This window comes from Theropithecus gelada, chromosome 9, assembly GCF_003255815.1.
Source record: "Theropithecus gelada isolate Dixy chromosome 9, Tgel_1.0, whole genome shotgun sequence".
Classification (NCBI taxonomy): Eukaryota; Metazoa; Chordata; class Mammalia; order Primates; family Cercopithecidae; genus Theropithecus; species Theropithecus gelada.
This window is the reverse complement of record NC_037677.1, coordinates 27,524,241-27,544,855: the sequence shown is the minus strand read 5'-3', so window position 1 is coordinate 27,544,855 and position 20,615 is coordinate 27,524,241. Positions and strand designations below refer to the sequence as shown.

General features: G+C 38.6%; 2 protein-coding genes across 5 annotated transcripts in view; both read left to right on the top strand.

Annotated features, from left to right (window-relative positions):
• Positions 1 to 15,081: 15,081 nt before the first annotated feature.
• COMMD3 (COMM domain containing 3) lies at positions 15,082 to 19,068 on the top strand. 4 transcript variants are annotated; one of them, XM_025395576.1, is made up of 8 exons: positions 15,082 to 15,299; positions 16,653 to 16,764; positions 16,872 to 16,935; positions 17,029 to 17,063; positions 17,406 to 17,466; positions 17,557 to 17,613; positions 17,723 to 17,782; positions 18,699 to 19,068. In XM_025395576.1, the coding sequence occupies exons 1-8, from the start codon at positions 15,161 to 15,163 to the stop codon at positions 18,756 to 18,758; spliced, it is 588 nt and encodes a 195-aa protein (XP_025251361.1). In that variant the 5' UTR covers positions 15,082 to 15,160; the 3' UTR covers positions 18,759 to 19,068. The 4 variants fall into 4 exon arrangements, 3 of the variants coding, with proteins under 3 accessions (XP_025251361.1, XP_025251362.1, XP_025251363.1); XR_003121065.1 differs by lacking the exons at positions 17,723 to 17,782; positions 18,699 to 19,068 and having other exon boundaries at positions 15,123 to 15,712; positions 17,557 to 17,577; XM_025395577.1 differs by lacking the exons at positions 17,406 to 17,466; positions 17,557 to 17,613 and having other exon boundaries at positions 15,134 to 15,299.
• A 909-nt stretch (positions 19,069 to 19,977) lies between these two features.
• BMI1 (BMI1 proto-oncogene, polycomb ring finger) overlaps positions 19,978 to 20,615 on the top strand; it is a 10,558-nt gene continuing 9,920 nt past the window's right edge. Inside the window, exon 1 of the mRNA XM_025395572.1 lies at positions 19,978 to 20,482. The gene's annotated coding sequence lies outside the window, so the exon portion shown is untranslated. The remainder of the gene's footprint in view (positions 20,483 to 20,615) is intronic.

The window sequence follows — 20,615 nt, the reverse complement described above, 5'->3', positions numbered from 1 at the left end:
GGAGGGGATAGTTGGAGGAGCAGATAAAGCACTAATCTGGGAGCATGGATTGGAGCCTATATGGGGCTCAATGTTGCCTCTGCTGGAGGGCCCAAAGCCACTCAAAATGACAAGCAGGGCAGGCTGTTGGCAAGGAAAGCTGGACACAAAGTGGTAGAAAGCCAGAACACCTACTTGCAGTAACACAGGATGGTGGCTTCGTACTGTCTCTCATTGCATCTAACCTGGCCGAGGATTGAGAGCACCTGACAAAGACTGGCGGGAGCGAAGGGACCTGTGACTGCAGCTGCTGCCTCATGCCAATAAAGCGAACCAGGAGATCAGCAACATTGCTCTGCATGCAATGGCTGCTGCTTCGCTTCTGCATTCCAAATCACGCACAGAAAGCTCTTGTGGCCAACTCTAAACAGGAGCCATACAAGTTCAGGGAATTCCGGGAAACATAGTTCCAGTTTAGCTAAGCTGCCCCAATATGAAGCCACCACACTCTGTTACTTGAAGAGAACAAAAGTCTCTTAGCCTCAGTTTTCTCACTTGTGAAAAAGGCATATTAGTACTTATGCTCAGAGAGTTGCTGAGAGGATGCATATCTTAAGGCATAGCTCCCTAGTATGTAGTGTATCATTTATCTCAATTAATTTAATTATTTATCTCAAATTAATTTAAAGCATTTAATGCCAGTTTTATAATTTTTCTAATTACCCCCTTGATAAGATTATTATTATAATTTGCTATTTTTAAAATAAATTAGGCCAGGTATAGTGGCTTACATCTGTAATCCTAGTATTCTGGGAGGCCAAGACAGGAGGCTCACTTGAGGCCAGGAGTTTGAGATCAGCCCAGCCAATATAGCATGACCCCCTCTCTATAAAAAATTTTGAAAAGGAGCCAGACATGGTAGCATGTGCCTGTAGTCCCAGCTATTTGGAAGGATGAGGTGGGAGGATCACCTGAGCCCAGAAGTTTGAAGCTGCAGTGAGCCATGATGGTGCCACTGCACTCCAGTCTGGGTGACAGAGCTAGACCCTGTCTCTAATAAACTGAACTAAAATAATAATATCTAATTTTCTTAAAATATGTTTTAATAATGTTTAGTCTGTCATTTTCTTAGGTCATAAGTGATTTTTAATATTATTCAGAGAGGAACTCAAATGCGGCTAACATTTGTATTTATGGACCCAAACTTGAAAATAGGCCTATGATTTGGAGAGTCTTAGTGCTCTTCTGTCATCAACCACCTGGTCCTCAACCTACACTGACTGGTAGTTTTAAATTCCTCTGCAACTTTTGTGATTTCTTCTTATGATGTTTTGTCTTTCTTTGTGGTTCCTGAGATCAATTCCACAAGGAAATCACAGTTCTCAGATCCTAGAGTTGCCAGAATTAGCAATAAAAATATAGGATGCTCAATGAAGTTGGAATGTAAGCTAAACAATGAATTAATTTTTAATATAAGTATGTCAAGTGCAATATTTAGAACATTCTTATTTAAAATCATTCATTTTTCATTGGAAATTCTAATTTAATTAGGCATGCTATATCTCATATGGAAATCCTACCTGATTCTCTTTTCCTTCTGGGGCACCCTGGCCTTGCTAATTCAGGAATCTCTTTTACTGTCATCCCCACAAATTTCCATAGCAACTCACTTAACACTCAACATATCCCAAGAGGAAGCATGACCCAGCCCTGTACAATGGCTACCTTTTCCATCCAGCCAGCTATGTCTGCAGTTTTGCCATTCTTCCAGTCTCTCCACAAAGAATCTTAGGTTCATTCTTGAGTGCCCCTACTTCCAGACAGTTACTGAGTCCTGTCAATTCTTTCTTTAAAGTGACTTCCAAGTGTTCACTTTCCTCCTTTTTGCTACCTTCACCTCTGCCCTGACCCCTGTCTGCTAGACAGTCTCCTTAACTCCAGTCTCCTTCTTTGATCCTGTCTAAATCCTACTCATCTTCCCGAACACTACTGTTTCACTGTACTGTGCTGCTTAAGAACTTACAATTGTTTGCTATTGTCTATTGTATTAAGTACTATGACTAGTGTAAAATCTTTCGCTGTTTGAATGACACTGTCAAAGAAATGAAGACAAGTGGCAGTTCTCTCAAGAAAAAAAATAGATGACCTGAATTGTAGTATATTCACTTCAAAAATAAATTCATAGTCTAAGACCTTGTAACAAAGAAAACTGCAGGCTCAGATGACCTCCCTGGTGAATTCTACTAAATATTTATAGAAAAAATAATACCAATTGTACACAAACTCTTCCAGAAATAAAAGAGGAGAGAGGTCAGCACTACCCTGAAACCAAAAGCAGACAAAGGCATGAGAAGAAAAGAAAGTGATAGACCAATTTGCCTCATGAACACACACACACAAAACTGCAACAAAATTTTAGCAAATCAAGGCTGGGCACGGTGACTCACGCCTGTAATCTCAGCACTTTAGGAGGCTGAGGCAGGCGTATTGCTTGATCCCAGGAGTTCCAAGACCAGCCTGGGCAACATGGTGAAACCTTGTTTTTACATATATATATATATATATGCAAATCACATCCAGCTATATATGAAAAGAATAAAACACCAAGACCAAGTGAGCTTTATCCTGGGAATGTAAGTTAGTTTCAAAATTTTAAAAGCAATCAAAGTAATTCACCATATCAACAGATGTATGATCATCTCAATAGATAAAGAATAGGGCTTTGACGAAATTCAACATTTACTCAATCATTTTAAAAACCACTACCAGCAAACCAGAAATATAAGGAATATTCCTATGTTGCTAACCTAAGAAAAGGCACTGATGAAAAACCTACAACTAACATCATACTTAATGCTCAAAGACCAAATGCTTTCCCTAAAGATGAGAAACAAGGCAAGGATGACACTTTCATCTTCCTATTCAACATCGTACTGGAAGCCATAGCCAGTGCAATAAGGCATGAAAAATAAATCAAAGATATGCAGATTGAAAAGGAAAAAATATTAAATAAAACTATCTCTATTCACAGAAGACGTGATTGGCTATACAGAAATTCCCAAAGAGGCTATAAAAAAGCTACCGGAACTAAGAAGTAGTTTTAGTGAGGTCATAGGATATAAGGTCAACATACAAAATCAATTATATTTGGAATACTTGTAATGAAGAAATTTTAAAATGAAACATTTTAAAGTATCATTTCAAATGGCACCAAAAGTGTAAAATATTTAGGTATACATCTAACAAAATATGAAATCTGCATGCTCAACTATAAAACATCAAAGAGAGAAATCAAAGATGCAAATAAAAGTGGAAATATACCATGTTTACATATTGTAAGACTCAATATTGTTGTCATTTCACCTCCAAAATGATTTATAGATTAAATGTGATTCCAATCAAAATCCCAGTAGGCTTTTTTTTTTTTTTTTTTTTTTTTGGTAGAAATCAACAAGATGGGGCCAGGCATAGTGGCTCACGGCTATAATCCTGGCACTTTGGGAGGCTGAGGGAGGTGGATCATTTGAGGTCAGGAGTTCAAGACCAGCCTGACCAATATAGTGAAACCACATCTATACTAAAAATATAAAAATTAGCCAGGCAGTAGTGGCACACACCTGTAATCCAAGCTACTCGAGAGGCTGAGGCAGGAGAATCGCTTGAGCCTAGGAGGCAGAGGTTGTGGTGAGCCAGTCTGGGTGACAGAGTGAGACCATCACAAAAAAAAAAACAACAAAGAAATCAACAAGATGATTCTAAAATATATGTGGAAAAGCAAACAAAATGGAATTGCCAATACAACTTTGAAAAAGAAGTACAAAGAAGATTCACGTTATCTAATTTTAAGACTTACTATAAATCTACCATAATTAACACTACGTGGTATTGGCAAAAGGGCTGATGAATAGATAAATGAAACAGAATAGAAGATCCAGAAATAGACCCACAACATATGGTCAGTTGAAATTTGCAAAAAGTACAAAGGTAATTCAGTGGAGATCAGATAGTCTCTTCAAAAAATAGGGCAAAATAATTGAACATCCATATGCAAACACACAGAATAACAACTTAATTCATATTTCACACCATACATAAAAATTGACTCAAAATAAATCTAAAGTGTAAAATATAAAACTTCTAGAAGAAAACATAGGAGAAAATCTTTGTGACATTGGTTAGGGAATGATATTTTTAAATACAATACCAAAAGCATGATTCATTTTAAAAAAAAGTTGGACTTAAAATTTCTGCTCTTTGAGTGACACTCAAATGAAAAGACAATCCATGAAATATCTACAAAAATATTTGCAAATACATATCTGATAAAGGACAAGTCTCTAGAATACATAAAGGACTCTCAGAACTCAATAATAAGAAAACAACCATATTAAAAACTGGACAAAATATTTGAATAGACACTTAATTGGTGAAGATGTTTGGATGAGAAATAGGCACATAAAAAGATGCTCAACATATTAGTCATTAGGGGAATGCAAATTAAAACCACAATAACAAACTATATATACCTATCAAAATGTCTAAAATAAAAGTAACTGATAATACCATATACGAAAGAGGATGTGAAGCAACTGAAAGTCCCATACAATACTGGTGGGAATATATACAGTGTAGCTACTATGGAAAATAGTTTGGCAGCTTCTTGTAAAGTTAAACATATACACATCATATAACCCAGCAATCCCACACTTTGGAATTTATTTAAGAGAAATAAAAACATTATGTCTAAACAAAACTAGCACACAAATCTTTATAGAGGCTTTATTCATAATTGCCAAAAAGCTGGGCCGGGCGCGGTGGCTCAAGCCTGTAATCCCAGCACTTTGGGAGGCTGAGACGGGCGGATCACAAGGTCAGGAGATCGAGACCATCCTGGCTAACATGGTGAAACCCCGTCTCTACTAAAAATACAAAAAACTAGCCGGGCGAGGTGGCGGGCGCCTGTAGTCCCAGCTACTCGGGAGGCTGAGGCAGGAGAATGGCATAAACCCGGGAGGCAGAGCTTGCAGTGAGCTGAGATCCGGCCACTGCACTCCAGCCTGGGCGACAGAGCGAGACTCCGTCTCAAAAAAAAAAAAAAAAAAAAAAAAGCTGGAAACAATCCACATGTCCATCAACTGGTGAATGGAAAAACAAACTGGTATGTCCCTACAATGGAATACTATTCAGCAATAAGAAGAAATGAATTGCTGATATACCAACAGGGAGAATCTCAAAAATGTTGTGCTAGGTAAAAAACCACCCGAGCGTGGTGGCTCAGGCCTGTAATCCCAGTACTTTGGGAGGCTGAGGTGGGCAGATCGCCTGAGGTTGGGAGTTCAAGACCAGCCTGACCCACATGGAGAAACCCTGTCTCTACTAAATAAACAAAATTAGTCAGGTGTGGTGGCACATACCTGTAATCCCAGCTACTCGGGAGGCTGAGGCAGGAGAATCGCTTGAACCTGGGAGGCGGAGGTTGCGGTGAGCTGATATCACGCCATTGCACTCCAGCCTCGGCAACAAGAGCAAAACTCCGTCTCAAAAAAAAAAAAAAAACCAAAAAACAAAACAGACACAAAAGACTACATACTGCATGAATCTATTTGTATCATGTTCCGGAAAAGGCAAAACTACGGTGAGATGAAGTAGATCAGTAGTCTCCTGGGGTCAGGGGTGGGGCAACTATAATCACTGCAAATAGGAACATGGGAACAGGGAAATTTGCTGGGATTATGGTGACACTCTACATCTTGAGTGTAGTGCGGTTACACGACTGCATACCTTTGCCAGAACTCACTGAACTGTTCAACATTTTGGAGTTGTAGAGTTTAAACCTCTACATTCCAAATCATGTGCCCTCCATTCCATGGTAAATGAGGGTTCTTACTGTTTTTTGTTGTTTTTGTTTTTTTTAATTTGGCCAATCTTAGCAATGCCTTATGGACTCTGGGCTCTTTGTAGATAGATGTTTCAAGCAGAGTCAAAAGTGCCACAAGTTATGAATCACTCAGACGACAGTGTGAGACAGCAACTCCTGAACCCAGACAAAGGATGTGCCAGAGAAAAATACAAAGACATCTCGATTTTGTTCCCTGAGATTTTCTAAAGAGCTGCTTACCAAATGAAATGATTCAAGAAAAACTGGAGGAAGAACCAGTGAAAAGAGAGGGAATGGAATGGCCCAATACACCTTCTAAAGAGAGGGATGTTTACAAGTAGGCTGACCATAATGAACCCTGGTGGGCTCTAAGATTCCTGGGGGACCAAGAGGTGAGAGGATAAGAGAATTACTGTCATCAAGGCCTTTGAGGGCATCATATGACTGCTGTTATTATAAGAGCTCTGTAAGGTTCACTTTACAGTTCCTGATAGTGAAGAAGTACCAGGCAGTCCCCAGAAGGTTTTCATTTTCATTTTCTAAATAGGGGCTTATGTGCTTGGGGTCCTCAAATGGTTACATCACATGCACACCTGCACCAGTAAAAACTCACAATTATAGAATTACACAATTTGGTTATAATTACCAAATAAATACCAATAATGGTGCATGTGCCTTAGGTCTTAATACTTTCCAAGAGCCATGTGAAAGAGATGCCATTATTATTTCCACTGTACACTTTAGGAAAATTAGACTTAGAGAAAATAAGTCTTTAGTCCAAGGTCATAGAACTGGAAGCAAGTGGGATGTGGGCATAAGCCCCATTTCCTCTACTCCATGCACTATACTGCCTTCATTCACTGAACAAATATTCTTGACTATCTATTATGTACCAGGTACTTGTCTAATAAAGGACTCTTTATAAGAATAACAAAGTAAAAAAGTAAAGAACTTACAACCTATGGTGCTTTTTTTTATAACTCATATTAAAAATCCCATCAACTTCAGTATACTTTCAGAAGGTATTATAACTTATTTATGTAACTTTATAGTAATCCTTACAGTTATTAAGATAAAAAACAGCTTGTTAAACAAAGTTATTAAAATCTCCCTGTTAAATAAAATTAAGTACATTACTGGATAAATGCTCCCCCAAAAAGAGTTTTTTGATATTTTTTTTCAATAAATCTTGTTATAAATGAGTATGTTTTTAGAAAAATTGATATTCCACTTGAAACGAAAGATAAACCCTGATACTTAAATTTGCCACTTAACCCCTTATATTTTCCAAAATTATCATTCATATAATTATTGAGATATCTTAAAGAAAAAAGAATAATGACTATTTTTATTCAAAGAATGGTGCAATATTCTTATAATACTCACAGAAGTATTGGCTACTCTCCTATTATTATATTTAGCTGGAATGATTTAAAATTTTTGGCTAACATATAACTATGCCTGAGGATCTGATGACAGTTCTATGTAAAGGTTTTTTTTTTTTAAACCATGTTAGGAATCACATTGAATATGTTTAAATCTAGCCAAGTTTTTATCTTTATACTTTTCTTAAACTTTAATACCATAAAAGGAAGCTAAGAGAAAAAGCTTATGCAAACACAATTAGATTGTCTTTATACTATTTATGGCAATGGACAGATACTTAAAGCTTACTTAGCTAAAGATTTAAGTCTGTTACTTTATGACATATGCTTTCCCCCAACTCCTGTTAACACGACAGGATGTTTGCAAAATGACTACTCTCCTGTAGTGACTCTTGATTTTAATATAACAGACTATCATTATGACTCAGTTTGAACATTTGTCATCATGGATGTCATAGTTTCTACAAACAAATATTGATCCTAGCAACTTTTAGAAACAGAATAAAACCAAAATGAAATTAAAATTAATTTGAAAGTATTCGTTTGCAAATGCTCTTTTAGGTTTCTAGAAGCACTTTAATCATTGGTTAAACTGACTTCTAAACATCTGTATTTTATATTTTTATTTATGTTCACCTTGTTACAAAAATAAGGCAACTTTCAAAAGTATATAAAAACATATATGTAAGAATATTATTTTCCTTCTATTATAATTGACAAGTGCAAAATCAATTATTTTCCAACATTTCCAGTATACACTGTTGAAAGTTCTTTATAAAGAACAATGTATATTGCCATTGAAACTTATAAAACAAAATATGTATGTCTTTATTGATACTTTTGGTCTTATAAAACTATTTTTTATTTCAATTCATAAACATTCTAATTAAATTATTGTTTAGCAACAATAAAAGTTTTCTTATAGTTCTATCAACTACTCACCTATATATTATAGTTAGGCCGAATTTTAAATTTTCTGTCATTTTCAAATTTTAAGAAAACCATTTGAAAATTCAGTTTTCTTAGGGCCTTGTTTACCCACATTATTTCCATCTACATTGTAATTCTTTACAAAATTTCTCCTCAGTTTTTGGTCGTAATTTATAGAGCACTAAAAGTCAAATAAAAGTTGCCAATTATCCGATGAGTTTTGATTTAGAATACTGTTGCTCTAAATGATCCGTCCTATTTCTGTTAGCATTTAAAAAAAGAAAAGAAAAAAGAAAAAAAGAAAAGAAAGTTGAGTAATTACGCCAGTAATTCAGGTCCAAGTTTCTCATTACATGGACTAAACTGACTATATAAACACAATTCTCCCTTTCACCTGTTGCTAGTCATTATTTTCTTGGTGTTTTGTTACATTAAAAAGATTTTATAAAACTTGCCTCCCCATCCCCTTTCATAAAATACAGATTAAAATGCTTACACAAAGAAAATTAATTTTGAAAATAACATTTGAGAGAGAAAAACATTTATGTTTTAAGCTTAATAAAATAATGAAACAAAAGTTCAGGAAAAAAAAACTGAGTATATGGGAAGAAACACAGTGGAAAAGTTTAATTTATTTTTTTAGGTGCTTGTTTTCTCAAAACTCTGTAAAATTACTTTCTAAACATTCACCACGGTGTAAAAATCAGTTATGTATAAACAATTCAAAGTATTTTCTGAATAGTTCTAGCTATGTAACAAATGTGAAAAAGTTGAACACAATTATTCTACTAGGATTTTTCAAAATGTAGTTTTCAGACTGACTTATCCATAAAATGGCTTCAAGTCTATATTTAATTTGAAAAGGGGGATATTCTGTTGAATATAACAACCATAATAAAATGTTAAATTCTTAACCAGTATTATTTTAAATATTGTACACAATTAAAAATATTAAAACTCTTATCTAGGTTTTCATTGCCATGTAAGCTCTTTTGAAATATTAACTTTGGTTTAAATGCTTACTTTAAATGAGTTAAAAGTACTTTAGCTATATAGTCTCCTTAACTGTTTATAATGTATTTAATGCAAATCATCCCTTCTTATACACATAACTTCCATCCTAAAATGCTTCATTTGACAAGTGAATATAGTTACATTTTTTAGTTTATAAGCAAGTGTACTGTTACCTGAGTTTTAATCTACAAAAACTTTTATTTTTGTTTTCATTTTTCTTTGTAAAATTATAGTTCCTTAAACAAAAGATAATTATTTGTACACATTTTAACATGTAAAAAGCATGTTCTCAAAATACAAACTTTAAAAAGTTACTGGCTTTCAACAATAATATCCCACAGCATAGGCCCATTTGTTCCATTTTTTGCGGGAATTCATGAAACCAACCAAAACTCCAATTTCTAAGGTATGAAAAAAAACAGAGATTCCAAATTCAGACCTAAAAAAGGAAGAGACTCTGTTAGACATTCTCTGCTGTTGTAGTCTAAATGTAGGACATCTTGAAACTGATTAGATTCTGGACATAACAGATGATCTTTCGGTCTTTTTCAAGCCTTACTATGAAGCTTAGTTGAATTCATTGTACCTAAAAGAATCTTGGATTGTGTCAAAGAAAATAAACACTAAATAAGCTTTCTGTGACACTTCTCAGGTCCTTTCTCTCTTCCTTCCTCTTCCTCTTTCCCTTCTCTTTCTCCCCTCCTTCCCTCCCTCTCTCTTTTTAAAAATATAAAACAATTTAAAGGACAGTCTGTGTACACATGGAAAAATTAGATATATTCATCAGTGTCGACTTGTTTCATGTCTCTTCTTCACTTTACCCTCCTACAGCTAAGCCATGGGTCATCCTGGCTGATACCAGATCAATGATATAGAAAACTGAAGTGGTGATGTTTATAATTTTGGTAGAGAAAAAAAAAGAATCAACTTGCTGGTGAGGAGGTAACTGTGCTTATTATCTAAATGGTCTATTTGATGGAATTTATTAGATGATTGGCCAGTTGCTAATTTTCATATAAATTAACTGGTGAAGATAGAAATTATGTGATTTAAGAATTGAACTTGCTTTTTATAATCCATACAAAAGATAAGTGAATCATTTAAATCACTTACTGAATTTAAAGGAAAATTATTTTTTATTTGTCTGTGCAGAGAAATTCTCAGACACATAATACAACCTGTTCTTTTCTCATTAAATGTTATATGGAGTATGATTGCTTTCTTTCATTTCTTCCTAACTTCCTTACCTTTAACTTAAAAATCTGCCTTCATCTTTTGCCAAATTATATTTGTTTATTTTCATTTCTTTTTTACAAATCAATTTCTCATTTCTTCTTAGATGAAGACTTCATAATTTTGGTCTTTACAACTCAGATATTCCCCATGTGACATTAACTGCTTTGCTTAAAAATAAGGGATCCAACTTCCTAAAGTACATTTCAACATGCTACACTGAAGTCCTAAAGAGTAGACATGACTTTTCCAATATGCACAAAATCCTTTTAAAACTATGGACTGGTTAGATACAAAGATTTGATATTTAAAGTATAATTTCATTCTTAGGTCTGCTCCTTTAATTTTGCCATTATCTTATACTCACTCAAGTAGCTAACACAATCATGGCATGACAACACTGATGACAGCTCCCAAATTTCACTTTAGAAATTAAATAGTATTTTCTTTGCCAACATTTTGACTATAGAATTTCTTATTTGCAAAGTTTAACAAAATTATGGTTTTCTAGGCCAAGGTGGGTGGATTACTTGAGGTTAGGAGTTTGAGACCAGCTGGGCCAATATGGCAAAATCCTGTTTCTACTGAAAATACAAAAATTAGCTGGGTGTGGTTGCATACACCTGTAATCCCAGCTACTTGAGAGGCTGAGGCATGAGAATTGCTTGAACCCAGGAGACAAAGGTTGCGTGAGCTGAGATTATGCCATTGCACTCCAGCCGGCGTGATAGAGTAAGACTCTGTCTCCAAAAAAAAAAAAAAAAAAAAAGAAAAGAAAAAATTTCAGGAAATGTTGTGAGATCTTATATAATAAACTCAATTTCTTAGCAGCATGATAATTTGACCTTTTAAAACTTAGATTTAAAATATTTAATTTTTCTTATATTTTGAAGTTTTATGTTTTATATTTCCCAGATACAACTTATGAAAATGAAATATTTAAAATGGTACCAGCCGGACACTGTGGCTCACGCCTGTAATCCCAGCACTTTGGGAGGCAGAGGCGGGCAGATCACCTGAGGTCAGGAGTTCGAGAGCAGCCTGGCCAACATGGCAAAACCCTGTCTCTACTAAAATAAATTAAAAAATAAATAAAATAAAATGGTACTAAATGATGATAATATTAAATAGAAATTGTACTATTTACTACTTAATATAAATGTATTCAAAAAAGTTTTAGGGGAAAAATACAAAACACTTGTGCAAAACCATAAGCATACGTTAGCTAACTGTTTTAGAGAACATTGTATCATTAATTTTAATCCCTGTGGTTCCAGTTTATTTAATGTAATTAGTATTTCATTTCCCTCACACATTTTAAAATCCACATATGCAAATTAAGCTATACAATGTGAGAAAAGGTTATATTTGTCCCTATAAATTATTGCAGCAATGACCATTTAGAAATAATTAGGGATTGGATTACATGTTTAAATTGAAAATAAAAGCTTTGCTGTCCCCTCTGAATACTCAATTTGGTGTTTGACAGTGTGATACAAAATGCAATTTGAGACCACTCAACTCTGTGATCATGAATGTGTAAAAACTTGACCATTCAAATTCCAAGTCACAATCTGTGCCTTGCCAAGTTATTTAATAAAAGAATGTAGATAGGTTTTATAAATTTCACTGAAATAGTTTTTGACTTATACTCTCAAGTGTCATATATAACTCAGTTAAATACTCCTTCCAACTGTCCATTTGTGGTTAAAATAGCTTTAAAACAGTAAAGCCTATATCATTAACAAATATCTCAAAGTTTAAAGTAACCATCAAAGCACTGGTGTTAGGGAACACAGAGAGAATGGTTTCTTATTTATAGGTAGTTTTAAAAGTGTTTTAAACTTTTTTCTCTGTAGCATATGAGTAGGCTACAGAGAATAAAACAGATAAAACAGATCTCCACTAGAATATATAATAAATATATAAGCCAGTTAAAACTAGTCTTTGTCTCAATGGCACTTAAACTTATTAAAATTTTTTTCTCCCCATGGAGTTCCATGAACTCTTCAATCTAAAGGAGTATCTTCCTTCAGCATTCTTTGCACAAGAGCAAAAGTACTTATACAATCTAAAAAAGAAAATATTTAAATTCATAACACTAACAAATGCAGCAATGAGGCCTGTGGGAAAAGCTGACCACATAGATCCTGCAAAAGCCCTAGCCTATTTAATTGTAATCACAATAAAGGGGCCAATATTAAGTTTGTTTCTAAAAAAAATTAACCAGTTCAAAGGATACAATGTACTTGAAACTTTAAAACATTGTTTAAAAGGGTAACTTCTAGTTCTTCAAATGATTTCTAGATTCTCAAAAAGAAAAATAAATTTATCAGCATTGTCTACCTAATATTTGCAGTTTAGAAGGCAAGATATATTATTCATGTGAAGATGGCTACATCTGTATTTTCTTATTTTCAGTTGCACATAATTGTTCTTTTAAAGAACTTTTTGGGGCCAAAGTTAGTTTACTGGCTTTGAGCCTGCAGTTTAGTCAAAGTTCCAATGCTGTTTTCAGTGAGTAAAGCAAAATTTTAAACAGTATTTTTCATACTTTCAGAATATATTCATATGTAGTTTTTCTAATATAAAACGCATTGATTTTTATGGCTGCAACCAAGAGAGTCTACATCTGGGTAGTCATGCCTTTTGATAATCATACTTCCATGTATTTCAATGGCTTGTCAAAGACACACATGTTTGAAACACTCAATCCTGTGCCTCCTTCAAAGGAAGTTTAAATAAATATAACTGTAGTAGGAAAATTCAGTTTTTCTAGCATTAGAACACACTATGGTGAAAATTTTTGTGCGAGCTTAAAATGTGCCCATCATTTAGGCCTAACACATGAATATACTTAGGCCTAAGAGGACAAAACATCCTAAGAGAAAGTACTCATACATGGGCAACAGAGTAACATGACAGCTATTATGGAAACAATCCTTGTGAATTTCCTAACTTTTATGCCCACAAATTCACAACCACTTGTGTTTATTTTTCTCTTTTAAAATAATATTTTAAAATCTATCCCCATGATTAATACTCTGTTTTTTGACACTAAAATTGAGTATTAAGAGTTATCAACTCAAATTCTATTAGTATTAATAATCAGTGTTACACTAGGTCATAAAATACATGTGTAATAAACGTAATAAGCTTGGATGTTAATATTGTTGAACATTTACACAACTCTGTCCTATTTATTCTCTATGTAATCAGATATCATGAAGTTTTTCAACTGACATTTTATTACTGATGAGAAACAAATTAGGAAGAAGATGAGTGATGGGAAGAAAAGATGAACATGATTAATAGGTGTTTGTTTCATAAAGACTCTAGGGAGACTTTTAAATCCTTCACTGCTACTATATTCTCACCGAGTGAACAGCCACTGCACGTGCCTTTTAAAGCTTTCAAAGGAGGGCTGAGTAGAGTTACTCAATTTGTTACTGATGCTGTTACTCCATTTGCATCCTGTTGTGAAATGAGGTACTCTTTATGTATTGGTGCCAAGATAAATGGCGACTATATCCATCAAAAATTTTTAAAATTGACATCTAAGTTAGAAAAATAAAAGAATATTTCACTTTGGGTCTAATGTAGCAAATAATCGCTCCTGAAGACTAAAACATCTTTGTTGTTCCGCATCCCTTCCCTCCACCCTTCAAGAACTTGTATTTTTAACTTTTCAAGTTCTCTTGATTAAAAATGCCTAACTACTTTGCTTCACGGGTTTTTTAAAGAATCATTCTTGTTCTCTAAACCAACTTCGTAGAAATAGAGAGGAAGTTAAACTTTATACAGTATTCGAATCTTTAAAGGTATGAGCATCCTAAACAGTAATTCACTTCTAATAAAGATCTTGCCATTCCTAACTGTACTTTACTAAGGTAGCTGTTTAATAAAAACATATTTATGCAGATTCTATACAGCAACTAAAACTGGACCCACAGATGTAGTGAGTAGAGTAGCACAAAATGTGTATGGCAGTTGGCATTTATTTGCAGCGGCATATAAAATTGTTAATAATCCTGTCAAATCTGTTCATAATCCGATTGCTGGAGTGCAGTGCATACAGGAACTCTATGTATGTGTGCATGTGTACACACCCCCCATGCACGAAGGACTCTACTGCCGTATTCCAGAAATGACAAAGAAAAAGTAAAAATAAGCAAGAATCACATAATTAGATGTCTTACAGTCTCATAAAAGGGCAGTGCTGCGAGGTTAAGCTGGTGAGCTAAAAAACAAACAAAACAAACAAAAACCCACAAAAACAAACAAAATCCAGTTGCCTGAGATCGGAGCTCCCCGCAGGATTCGCGCAGAGCGAGGAGCGGGGAGGGCGCAGTTTGCGGGAGGCGGGGGCCGGGATCCCGACACCGTCCGCCGTCTCCCCGGGATCTCTCAGGGAACCGAGCTGGTGACCGTCCGAGGTAAGCGCTGAGCCAAGGAGAAAGCGCCCGGCGCGTCCACAAAGCGCCCGAGGCCGCCCTTCTCGCCAAGGCTCGGCAGATCCCGCGGCCTGCGCTGGACAAGGAAAGGCTGGACCAAAACGGTGGGAGGCGGCAGGCGGCTGCTGGGGGCGCGGGACCCGCGCGCGGACGCGGAGGCGGGCGGGGACGCCCCGCAGCCCGCGCCGCCGCCAGCCGCCCCGAGCCGCGTGCGCGCGCGGCCGCATCAGCTGAGCGCGCGGCGCGTGTCACGTGGTGTGCGTGTCGAAGGTCACGGCGCGCTCACAATGGAGCTCTCCGAGTCTGTGCAGAAAGGCTTCCAGATGCTGGCGGATCCCGGCTCCTTCGACTCCAACGCCTTCACGCTTCTCCTCCGGGCGGCTTTCCAGAGCCTGCTGGACGCCCAGGCGGACGAGGCCGTGTTAGGTAAGCCGCTCGGCTCGGCTTGGAGCTGGATCCGCCGGGGTGGAGGGGCGCTCGAAGAAGAGGAGCCGGCGGAGCGAGAAGGGGAAAGCCCCGGGAAGAGGAAGTCTCCGGGCTTTGCCCTTCGCTCCGGACGGAGTGTTGGGGACGTGGCTCTGCTAGGACTCGGAGCAGACCCTGAGCATTGTTTTGGCCCTACTTGGCACCTGCATAGAGCCAGCTCCACGCTCCTGGCCCGGTTTCCCTCCCAGTCTCTTTGTTCTTTTGTAAAGCCCGTGTTCAAATCTTGTTTGTGGCCTAAACATCTAAGGTGTTTAGCCTTGTCTGAGGCTGCGGCTGTTTTGACAGTTGGACTTCATCTGGGGAGCTCCCTGCAATTCAAGCTTCCAGGGCTAGGCTAGCAAAGGTTTAAAAGGGTCTGTTTCCGAAATAATTACTAGGTCAGATAGTGTTGACATTTGCCAACTTAGAGCATACCTCAAGTTGCTGTGATCACTCCAGCGCTCTAGTTCAGCATGTTTTACTCAGGTTCTACACCTAGAACCTTAAACTATGATGCACAATACTTTGTTCCGCCCCAGTTACCAGGATGCGAGTGTCTTTTAAGCGATCTGGTCAGTGACTGCGGAGGTGCACTGTCAGTCTGGATTGAAGACATATTTTAAGACAGATCGCTTTTAGATGATTTTCTTAAATATAAATATCCCAACAATTCAAATTTTTGTTTTTTTTTTCTGTAGTTTCATGAACTAAACACTTGTACAAAAAGTATGAAAGTGGAAGTTCTTTAAACGAAAATAGTAACCACCACCTGGGTTAATCTAAAAAAAAAAAAAAAAAAAAAAAAAAGGATGACTGTCAAACCCTGAAAGTACTACTATAATTTTGAAATTTGTATGTTATATTCTGAACTCATGCCTTACCTTCTACCCCCTTGATGTGTTGTTCATGGAGCCAGTTACCCTAAGCTCGTCATTTTTAGGACGGAAGTTTATTCTAAAATTGACACCATGTAAAATATTTATCTTGTTTTTCCTTTGAATTTACCCCAGTGTTAGAATGACCATTGCATTGTAATATTTTCTTTGGGGGCTATAATATTTTTAATAGTAAAAATATTAAGGCAAAGTAAGTTAATTGAAACCAGTAATAGTAGAGTTCTTGATGTGTTCTTTTTATTGTTTTTCACTTGACCTTGTTGCTCATCTCATTTGCTTATAATTATGACTGTCCTTATAGTTGAATTATTTTTAAATTGTTAAAGGGTTTTTAAACCCAAATTAAAATATTCTTTTTAGGAACATGACTATAAAGAATTTATTATCATAGGCATCACTGGAAGTTAATTTATTTTAGATCATCCAGACTTGAAACATATCGACCCAGTGGTTTTAAAACATTGTCATGCAGCAGCTGCAACTTACATACTAGAGGCAGGAAAGCACCGAGCTGACAAGTCAACTCTAAGGTACAGGATTTATTTAAATATCCATTTATTTTCAAATGCTACCTTTATGATTTCAATTTCAGTTTTAAAAATGGAGACAGAACTTTGGCTTTTTTCTTTTCTTCTAGCACTTATCTAGAAGACTGTAAATTTGACAGAGAGCGAATAGAACTGTTTTGCACGGAATATCAGGTTACTTTAAAATTTTTAATTAACAGTGACTATTTTTCTTTTACTCTATTTGTAAAGATCTGTTTTTTTTCTCTCTTTCTTTTTCCTCTCCAGAATAATAAGAATTCCCTAGAAATCCTACTGGGAAGGTAGGTACTGTGTAAGGTGTCAAGCTGAGGCACTTTTCACTTGCAGGTATGAATGGAGAGTGTTGGTGTGAAACAAGATCTTCGGGATCTTGACCCAAAGAAAAAGAGCCAAAGGGCACGTCAAACAATTGAAGTTAAGCTAATGTTTTTAAAGATAAAGTTTACTGAGATGATTTTCAAATGCTTTTTTACCATTCAGAATTTAAAAGTAAAGTTTAACAATGGTTTAAATTGAGAATGGATTAAAATGGAGTTGGGGGTGGAAAGTAGAGCCATTCTTAGTAAATAACTGAAAAGTTCTTCTGTAGAGACTATGTACAAAGTTATCATTGCATCTTTCAGCATAGGTAGATCTCTCCCTCATATAACGGATGTTTCTTGGCGCTTGGAATATCAGATAAAGGTAAAGTTTAACCAACTTCTTTAGGGCGGATCAGGGAACTTCTTAAAACACAGAGTTAAAGGCTGTTACGTGTTTGTTGTGTTATTTTAGACCAATCAACTTCATAAGATGCACAGACCTGCATATTTGGTGACCTTAAGTATACAGGTATTTATAGATAAGTCTTACCCAATAATGAAATGTGTAATGAAATTTATAATTTCATTGATTTAAATAAACAGCGTTTTTTGTTGCGTGTTTTTTTTCCCTGCCCTAGAACACTGATTCCCCATCCTACCCAGAGATTAGTTTTAGTTGCAGCATGGAACAATTACAGGTACAGTATTAGGATCTATAAATATGCCTGTCTTTTTATAAATGTTTACTTGAGAGTTATACTCTTGGACAGTTCAAAATAAAATTAACCATCTGTCAGCAGATAATGAAGATTGGTTAAGGATTTAATGGGAAAGGGGCATCAAAAGTAGTATTTTAACATAGGCTTCACTGTTGAAATTAAGATGTTATTAATAGAGAATTGGTCTGTATTTGCTGTTTTTGCTGGTTAAAATAAACTTCTGTAGTGTTAGTGTAAATTTCTTCGTGATGAGTTTGGTCCAATAAGATAAAGCAAAATTAAGACATGGCTTTGAAAATGTCTTTGCTTTCAGAAATTGAATTAAACTGTCAAAATTGGATTTTGAAACCGTGGTTTTAATGACTTTTTATAAAGGGGGAAGTATACATAACATTCTAAAACTGTTTTTATTGCCCATTTAAGACTGGGGAAATTCAAAACTACATTGATTAGTGGATATGGCAACGAATTTATTTCATAGCTCTTAAAAAATGAAGATCATTACTGGAAATTTAAGTGAAATTGAATTTTTCAAAGGCATCTTCTGCAGAGCCGTTTTAATGTAACTGTGAATCAAACTTTAAACTTTCAGAAAATGTATATACAGCATAACCTTTGTTAGATAACTTGAGAAAATTCAGATGTACCTGGGCGGTTAAGGATTCGGTTAGAAATCATGTTTCAGTGTGAGGGCAAATAACCGATTTGAACATGAGATATTTCTGAGGAAACGCTTCTTTTGACCGATAGTAGTTTGTCAAAGGTTAAAATCTTGTTGAATTTTAAACTTGTTTGGAAGATGTGTCTTGACTTTTTTTCTTGCATCTTTCTTGAACTTGGATACTTCTTTCCATGTTTTATCCTAAAAACGTGGTATTGTATACACGTCTTTTAGGACTTGGTGGGGAAACTTAAAGATGCTTCGAAAAGCCTGGAAAGAGCAACTCAGTTGTAACTTGGGGAAGTTAACGATCCGCCCGAGTGCAGAGGAAAACCAGAAACGCCTTGCCTTGAGCTGAACCACCGTTTGTGCGAGCTGGATGTTCTTTTCAGTAGAAAAGAATTTTCCTTTTGAATTTATACCATTCATCAATTTTGACACTTTAAAAAACACGTGTGAAAGGGTTAAGAGGGAAAGATACTGCCCAAGTATTGAATCGTTTAGTACTAACTGTCCATTTATTCTATTTTGATCTTTTTCAAGTCTTCTGAAAGGAAGTAGACAGTATTACACCCTGAATAAATAAGGTGTTGTTGTCCACAAAGAGTGATGATATTTTGTTTGGATCTGAATTCGTGTGTTAATTATTACTTTGTGTGAAGCTAGATAGGAGTAGTGTGAACTTTTAACGATAGCCTTTTCTCAGGATTAAAGTTAAACAAGGAGGAAAGGATGCGATCCCCCCAGGTCTGTCGCAGAACCCTGCTTCGGGACTCTGGGGGCGGGCGCGGGCGGCTGCGCGGCCCGTTACCTGCGCCCGAGGGCTCGCCCACATCCCGACCCTCGGCCGCCGGGTCCTGGCCCGGCGCGGAGCCCCTGCCCGGAGCCAGCCGTCGCCCGCGCGCGCCCCGCCTCGGCCGCCGGCGGGCGGGGAAGAGGCCGGCGCGGCCGCGGGCGGGCGGGCAAGGGCGGGCGCTGTTGTTTCTGCGAGCCCAACTCGGGCGCAGGTTCCGCGCCGCGGCGCCTGAGCCTGGGCCGCAGCCCGCGGGGCCGGGCGGGGGACGGCGGCCGGGGGACGTATGCGCCCCGGGAGGAGGCGGGCGGCCGGGAGAAAGAAAGAACGGGGGGCGGGGTGGACTGCGCGGCGTGCGGGGCCGGAGTGGCGGCCGCGCGGAGCAAGGCGGCGCGTGTGGCGCTGTGGAGAAATGTCTCCACCGCCGCGGCGCGGGGCGAGGGAGGGGGCCGGGCGCGCGGCGCAGAGGGGAGGGGGCGGCCACGGGCCTGACTACACCGACACTAATTCCCAGGCCGCCCTTAAGGAATGAGGGGAGCACGTGACCCGCTGGGGGGGGCGGCGGGGGGAGGGGGCGGGCGGACTCCGAGCCATTTTGGAGCCGGTGTCAGTTTCCACTCTGCCTTCAGCGGTGCATTTTTTTCCACCCTCCCCTCCCCCTCCTCCCCTCCCCCCGCTCGCACGCACACACACGGCGCCCCCCGCCCGCCCGCCTCCCCCACAGCAACTATGAAATAATCGTAGTATGAGAGGCAGAGATCGGGGCGAGACAATGGGGATGTGGGCGCGGGAGCCCCGCTCCGGCTTAGCAGCACCTCCCAGCCCCGCAGAATAAAACCGATCGCGCCCCCTCCGCGCGCGCCCTCCCCCGAGTGCGGAGCGGGAGGAGGCGGCGGCGGCCGAGGAGGAGGAGGAGGAGGAGGAGGAGGAGGAGGAGGCCCCGGAGGAGGAGGCGTTGGAGGTCGAGGCGGAGGCGGAGGAGGAGGAGGCCGAGGCGCCGGAGGAGGCCGAGGCGCCGGAGCAGGAGGAGGCCGGTCGGAGGCGGCATGAGGCGAGCGCGGCGGCCGCGGCTGCTCGGGGCCGCGCTGGTTGCCCATTGACAGCGGCGTCTGCAGCTCGCTTCAAGATGGCCGCTTGGCTCGCATTCATTTTCTGCTGAACGACTTTTAACTTTCATTGTCTTTTCCGCCCGCTTCGATCGCCTCGCGCCGGCTGCTCTTTCCGGGTACGTAGGAGGCGAGGCGCCCCCGGGACTGGGCTGGGGGCCGGCGGGGGCCGCGCGGGGCTCGGGGCGGCCGCGGGTGGAAGGGGAGCCCCCCCCGCGCCCCGGCCGCGCCGCCGGGAGGGCGCTGGCAGCG